This window comes from Alligator mississippiensis, chromosome 4 (assembly GCF_030867095.1).
Source record: "Alligator mississippiensis isolate rAllMis1 chromosome 4, rAllMis1, whole genome shotgun sequence".
In the NCBI taxonomy this organism is placed as follows: Eukaryota; Metazoa; Chordata; order Crocodylia; family Alligatoridae; genus Alligator; species Alligator mississippiensis.
Genome location: NC_081827.1, coordinates 45,347,247 through 45,355,000, shown reverse-complemented (window position 1 = coordinate 45,355,000; position 7,754 = coordinate 45,347,247). Strand labels below are relative to the sequence as shown.

The following is a 7,754-nucleotide window of genomic DNA, read 5'->3' as shown; positions in this document are numbered from 1 at the left end:
TGGGGAGAAGCATCCCCGGCTCGTGTTGCTGCAGCCCCGGCACTAATCCCTGGGCAATGCCGCCCGGTCCCAACAGCGAGGCAGCCTAGGCTGGGTCTAGTCAAGGAGGGGCCGAGATGGCCGCGCAGCCGAGGCTGCCCTCCGCAGGTGCCCCGGGGGCTCCTTTGCACCTCCTCGCCCGCATGAAGTGAGGCGGCCCCCTCCCCTCCTCCCGCAGGTTGCAAGGCGGGACCTGAGTCTAGTGGGCTCCTCCCGCTCCTCCGCGCGCGCGCACCTGCCCGCCTCCGCCTCGCCTCGCCCCGCCTCGCACAGCCCTGCCGCCGCCGGCCGGGGCCAGCCGTGCTCGGGCTCTGCGCCGCCCCGGCAACTCGCCCAGCCCCGAGCGCGGCTGGGAGGCGAGGCTGGAGGAGCGCGAGCGCAGCCGCAGCCGCAGCCGCAGCCGCGCGGGGACGGCGCCCGGAGGGAGCCCGGACGGCGCGGAGATGCGGCTCGTCGGGCGCTGGCTCGCGTGCGTCCAGCTGCTGGGCGTGCTCCGCGCGGGTGAGTGCGCCCGGCCCCGGCCGCGGGGGCCACAAGGCAGAGGGCTCGTGCTTTGCCATCAGCCCCGGAGCAGCGCCCTCGCCTCCAACCCGCACCTCGGGCACAGGAGGGGGAGACAACCCGGGTTCAGGGCGGTCTTGACAGCAAGCAGCGCCCGGCCCTAGTGCACTGGCTCTCGGCTCAGCGGGTATTTTAGCATCTTGTAGGGCGCTGATTAATTGGGGCGCTGCCCCGAAGGGAGCGGGGCTGGAAGATTTAAAAGCAGAAATGGGTTGGTTAGTCCCTTCCTTCGCCTCCCTCCATCCCCGCCTTCAGGATGCAGTCTCCGCTGCGCACCCAAGCAGACTGCCTGTTTGCCTGTGGTGGCATCCGTGGGATGGGAGCGCATCCTGGGGACCCAGCTGTTCCCTTCCCCTTCGTCTCGAGCGCACAGAGCTGGAGCGGATGAGTGCGGATTGATGCGAGTTGCTGCCAGCCCTGTCTGACATGTTCCCTTGTCCAATATTTCACTTCGAGTAATGCATTTTCACACCGTCTGTGAGGCTGCATGTGTGGTGGTTTGCTCTTGTCCAGCTGAACCTGAAAAATTGCCTGTTGGCTTTCACTGAAGTAGGAGAAACTTAATACCTTCCGTATTTGTATGCAAAACCAGTTTTACAATCGATGGCTTCTGACAGAAGTAGATATTAACCTACATTTTCATCCAATAGGTGGTGCTGCTTCTGGTACTGTAAACCTTCCTAAACAAAGATCAGTGTCATGTACTCCCAGTGTAAGCGATTTCAGTCTAGCTGGAGCGCAATCCTGTCATTATATTGTTATGATTTCACATATGAAAAAGAAGTCTGTGTTCTTTTCCAAAAGCAGAATCAGACGGATTCCCTTACAAGTGTGATGTGAGCAACTGACCTTTAATTAAAAATATTTCAGTCAGATGAGGGATTATTAACTTTTGATCATCTCTACTACATTTTAATGTTGAATTTTAAAATATTTATCCTAAAATAATAAGGTATCAGTTAACTAATATGCTTTTTCTGTAATAAATCTGAGAAAAGTATGACCTACCCAAACATTCTTGATCAGCTTTTATAATATCCTTCTTATGTTCCTAACTTATTTCCTAAGAGTAAATTAAGTTCCCAGGCATAACTTGAAAGTTGAAATTAATGTATATTTTATAATGTGAGACAAGAGATAGGGCAGGGTGGCACGTTAGACATGAACTGGTTCAGAGAGGCATGAACTTTCATAGGCAACATTTGACAAAGTAGGTTTTTGGCTCCAAAATCTCATGCCTCCCTGAATCAGGTAGTCTCTACGGTGACGTCCTGCCCTACTTTCTGCCTGACTTAACACCTCTGATTTTTAACGCCTAAGTATATAGGTAGTTTGTAGAGGATATCGTGATATTTGCTCTATAAAAATAATCATAACTTATTTTCTAACAAAAGTGTGTGACATAGGAGTTTGCATTCCTGCTTTTGTGTTCCTGTGGTCATTTTATATTATAAACAGTGGAAAGTTTTATAAAGTAAAGTTTGAACTCTCTAGAGGAATGGAACTTTTCCTTCGTTAAGAATGTGCTGGGGTTCATTTTTGTCTCTTTAGATACAAGGTGCTTATTTAAAATCTAATATTTTAATGCTCGGTACATTTATGTGGATATGGTGTATTCACGAACACAAAGTGTCTTCACAGCAACGCACCATTTTTTTTTTTTTATTCACACATCTGATATATGAACTGTTACTTCATTTTTCTCCCCTGACTGATACACCATTGTTTTCAAACCAGACCTGAAGGGGTCACACTTCTAAGAGGTGATGGATGATTTGGTTGCAATGGTAACTTACATTGAGGACTGATGAGCTAGACTTCACAGTGTGTTGAATGATGTGATTGTTTCCATGGATGAATACACTGCACAGGTTGTTAGATTGATTTTAATCAGATTTCAGCTGAATATTTTTCTAGGCACGATTTAGAATACTTCTAATCTATTACCATACTCCACAACTTTAAAGATGGTTTTAGACTCTGATATAATTTAATTTGTTCCGTCAAAATAAATATTTTGTCATTGGTTATTGTGAATTTTATAGGCCCTAAGTTTTTTGTTTGGTTGGTTGTTTTTTTTTTTTTTTTAAATCAGGCCAGCCTGTGTTCAGCATTCAACCAGAAATGGTGTCAGTTTTTTTTCTGAATGGAACATTGCTAAAGAGCATGATAACCTGCATCTTCATTATGAAGGATGTGCATATTATTTAAAGTCTATAATCCGATGCTGCTAGGTATTTTGTGAACTTGCTATGTTCTACAGATCCAACCAGACTGGCTTCTAATGTCAAAAAGTACAGTTAAATCAGCTTTCCACTTGTACTGTAATCATCATGGAAATTCTTCCTACAAGTTCTATTTGGGAGTTTCACCAGTGACTTCAGAGAAAGAAGTATGAGGCACGTAGTTTGTGAGAACTATGTAAGACCAGATCACTCACATGCATGGAGAAGCTCATAAGAAGAGATTGGGATGGGCAAGGAGTAGGGAATCTTCTTGGGCAAGGGCAAGCAATGTTTTCCTGCCATGGGCTTCTGTTTGCAACCTGGCCTGCACTGCAGGCTGCAGATCCCCATTTCCCCCAGCCAAGAATGCCCAAGCCTCCTGCATTTACCCTTGCTGCCAATCCCTACCCCCAGCAAATGGAGAGGGGAAAATTCCCACGTCTCCCTGGATTGGACCTTCAAGAGCTGGATCTAACCTCTTTGCAAGCCAGATCCGGCCTGTGGGCTGTCAGTTGCTGACCCCTATTCTTAGGAATGAATAAAGACAGGAGCTTCATTCACTATATTTTTGAAGAAATGATCATGGGTCTGATTGTAATATCCTCACATTCAAAAAAGCTTCTTACTCCACAAGAGGTCTCACGGAAGTCAGCTGAGGAACTGAAGTAATTGGAACTATTTACAGAATCGGGTATTAGTCAAGTAGGTCCAATTACCTTCAGGTCTTCTGTTGGCTTCAATGGGATTGCTTGTGGAGTAAGATGCTATTCATTCATATCTAAGGCCATCAGAATCTAGGTGTGGTGACTGCACAAGAATGCTCTTATGTAATCAGATAAATATTTCCTAAAAAATCTTATTTTTTATTAAAATAAAAAGGCACTGAAGATAATCCACTGTTATTTACATGTTAAAAATACCATATAAGAAATAAGTGACTAGGTTTGTAATTACTTTTATTCAACTAATATACTTAGTTTAACAGATATCTGTTGAAATTCTGACTTACTGCCATATTCTACAGGATGTACAAAGAGGCAATGACTGCTAAGTTTTTTTTTCAGAATTTAGTCCATTATCCCTTACAGCAAAATGATATGGTGGCTTTTCAATAAGTAGATTTAGCTTTGAATCACTGAAAGCAAGAAAATGTTTTAAGCACCAGGAACACATTTTAACAAACTGCATCATAAAGAGTGACTAGTGCTGGGTCAAAGTGACTGAAATATACATATGAAATTAACAAATATTGAAGATTATTTTCTGATTCTATTTTGGCATGTTTTTAGAGACCGATTTAAAAATGATTTCCCAAAATTATATAAAGAATTCAATTGGAATGTACCTGTGCTACTTTGTTCCTATCAAAATCTGCCCCCACTCAATACCTCACTCTCCAAAAATACCAGTCAAACCTTTTAATTAGTCACTTAAATATTTACATACAGTGTGTTCCTCAGTTTCTGTCAGAATAACCAGCCATCATTAACAAAGTCGCAGGTTTCCCTTAAGTAACATTTTCTATTATTCCGCAAATATCTGGGGGTATATTTCTGTTTGGGAGGTAAAGTACAAGATTTCTGTGTTTGGGAGGTAAAGTACAAGATTTAGTTCATCCAGATAAGAAGATTTGCAAATACACTTTTTCAGATTTACTTCTGAAACGTATTCTTAGCAATTAGCATTTAGTGGCTTTGCGAACCCTCCTAGATGTTGTTACTTACATTTATTTCAATATTATTTCATTTCTTAAATCCTAAAGGAAAACACAATTAATTGCAAAGTATCTGTAGTTATCAGAAAACATTATGATTATGATCAGGATTATGGTTTGTAAGTGACATACAACCAAATAAGTCATCTATTTTTTTTATGTAGTAATTTTCCTTTCTCACATTCGTCCTGTAAGTGGTCACTTCCCCTTTGAGTCCCTTAATTACGAACTGAAGGGTATGCAGGTTCTGCTCTTTTACTTTTCGAATAGGCAGTGCTTCTCAGTATTCTCTGTGGGGACTGAAAGTCTGAGTTAGTTCCGGAACCGACATCTCCCATTTAACAGCTTGATTCTTACAGTTTCATGCACCATTTATGTGGCTTTCCTGTACGAGACATCCTTTGGGTATTCAGTAAACTTCTTTTCCCATAAAGACAAAAGTCACCTTTTTGAATGCATGTCAAAGGTTCTTCGTTAGAAAAATAAATGAGTAGAAAAAGAGGACTTACAGTATTAAATGAGCAAAATCCATTAAATGAAAGATAAGGATTTTCCAAGAGAGGCTAGACTTGTAAATGGAACTTGGCACTGTATGAAGTAGCATGGGTGATTCTGGATGTTACAGCTCCTAACAGTTCAAATTGGATATTATTTTCTTTTTTTCCAATTTCTGCTCCAAGGGTATTATTTAGATTTGCTGTATTCTAACAGATGTAGCTATATTGCAACCCAGAAAGTGATTTGTTTCATTGCTGATTGAAGGAATTTTCATATATGCAGGCCACATTCTCATGTTCTTATGTGGCAAAGCTCCTGCTAACTCCCAAAAGATTTTAGGCTAGACTGAGTAATGGCCTTTGGTGTCTTAAGTAGCTTGTAAGCAGGTTCCTAAGACCAAAACTAACATACAGACTGCTTTACCTTGTAGTTTCTTAATTTTACTAGTTTCAGCAGATTAATTTTGTTTGACCTGCAAGCTCTGTAGCAATTTCCCAAACTCTTCCATTCTCTGTAGTTCAGTGAGTCTCCCCTCCTAAGTCCACTTGGGATTTAGACATTAGGCATTTTTCTACCCAGGTCCCCTGAGGTGCTTGATCCAGCAGGTGTTGTCTGTGCTTGTCCAGCACACTCCAACAGGATCAGACTTAATACAAAATGCAGTTGCAATTTCTTTTAAGAAGGAGGAACCAAACCCCACTGTTCATGTAATAGCTTAGTGGTCAGAGAACTCACCGAGAAAGCATAAGACCTATGTTTGGGTCTTTCCACAGCCTGAGGGGGTTCAAACCAATATCCCCTACCTTCCCAGGCAAGTGCTATAAACGTTAGATTTTTAGGTTGGTTTGGGCATCCTCCACCCTATCTATTGAAGATGCCCCACTGTACAACAAAAAATTCAAGATATTCACGGGGGCGGGGGGAGGAGAGAAAGATGGAGAGGGCAAGGGAGAGGACACAGGAGTGAACATGATTCTGTGTACTAGTGGTTAGGGCTCTCTCCCTGAAAGTAGAAAATTCAAGGTCTGGTGTCTACTGAACACAATATAGCTATACTTCACATTAAACAGTTATTGGATTACATATAAATTATGGCTGTACTTCCTCCTCTGCCTATGATTTGAAACAGAGGACAATGCTCTATTAGCACCTTTGAAAGAGAGGTCATTGGCACCTACCATAAGGAGTGTGATCTACATTGTAAGTTGCCAGGTCCTGCCTGAGAGGGGCAGGATTTCAGATAGGTCACTGTGCTCAGGACTGTCTTAGATGACTGTGTATTGAGACTGCTGACTGTTTGAGATCCTCTTCTTCATTGCCTAGCTTTGCCAGGCCCTGTATAGGAGCATAGGCACCTAACAGTGTTAGAGGGGTCAGCTGAGGCTCCGAGTCAGCTTAGGGGTCATCTTAGGCTCTGTACCACCTTGCCATTATCCACCTAACCTTTATTGGATCAGGCCACTTATTCCATTTAGGATTTATAGCTTATAGCATCTGTTCCCAAACTTTTTTCTGGTTATGACCTCACTTTCCATGAAACTTCCTTGTTGGGTCCTGCCCAGTGCAGGATGAAGGACCAGCACTTAGACCAGGCTGAAGGCTTAGAGGAGTCCTGAGCACTCACCCTACACCCCTGTTAGGTTCTCCTTTTTAAGGTTTTTGTGGGATTTTTGGTGATACTACTGTATTTTATTGAATCAAATGCATGGTTGGGAGAGACCTGAAGACGGGCACCTTGTGCCCAAAAGCTTGTCTAACATCTCGCCTACTATGCAGTTGGTCCAGTAAAAGATAGCACGTAAAAAACCTTGCTTTTCACATGTGGCCTGGATCATCACAGTTACAAAAATACTCAACCTTACTACACAGGCTGTCCCAAAACCACCTCATCATCACGGGGGCATGGTTAGGACTCCTGCTCTTTCTGACTTCTGGGTTTGGTCATGTGCAGATCAGAAACAAGTGAGCAGGACCTTATTCTCATCAGTGATCCCATATTCCACCAGAAGGCTGTACAGACTTATGATTTTCTGCAGTCACATGCAGTGGCAATTGTTCATATGCCTGTAACTAACCAGGGGCAGGAAATTACCATGCCTCAGCTGCTTCACAGTAATTGTCCCAGTGCCTGTTCTTACCCCATAATGGGCATATCTATATGTGTGCTTTACTGCCGAGTTGACTAATTAGCTCCTCAGTAAAGCGTCACAGTCTACATGTGTGCCCATATTAGGGTGTGGTAAATTAACCAACTCCACCGTCTGATAGTACAGCCTGGGACAAGTACTGTCCTATGGCAGAGTACTTGCACTCAAACACACATGTAGACTGTGACCATGGCTGGCTAGGTCACAAGGGTGCTACAATGTAGAGGCTGCCTGCTGGCTAGCCCCACACTGTAGCACCCTCATGTTTCAGGCAGCCCTTCAACGGCCTAACATTGCCACCTGGAGCCTGGGGCTGACCCCCAGGAGCCCCCTGCTCTGGTTGAACTGCTCCCAGGTGCAGCATCTACACATGTGCCTGGGACTGCCCCAGCTTGAATTGCTGTGGTCTCAGGCATACATGAAGACACTGCACCTGGGAGCAGCTGACTCCTGCACGAACTGACAGAGTTTATTGTTATGTGCTAATAGCACATGTAGATGCACCCAGTAAGAGCTAAACTAGAGCTGTTAACACCTGAATGAAACAGAGCTAGATTGCCTATGGTTAGC

General features: G+C 43.8%; 1 protein-coding gene across 3 annotated transcripts in view; it reads left to right on the top strand.

Annotated features, from left to right (window-relative positions):
- Window positions 1-312: 312 nt before the first annotated feature.
- Window positions 313-7,754, top strand: part of PTPRZ1 (protein tyrosine phosphatase receptor type Z1) — a 231,067-nt gene continuing 223,625 nt past the window's right edge. For 2 of the 3 annotated variants that reach the window (XM_019492006.2, XM_014601009.3), the window contains exon 1: window positions 313-540. In XM_019492006.2, coding sequence (XP_019347551.1) covers window positions 483-540 — 58 coding nt within the window. In that variant the 5' untranslated portion in view covers window positions 313-482. The remainder of the gene's footprint in view (window positions 541-7,754) is intronic. The other variant, XM_019492008.2, reaches the window with a different exon arrangement.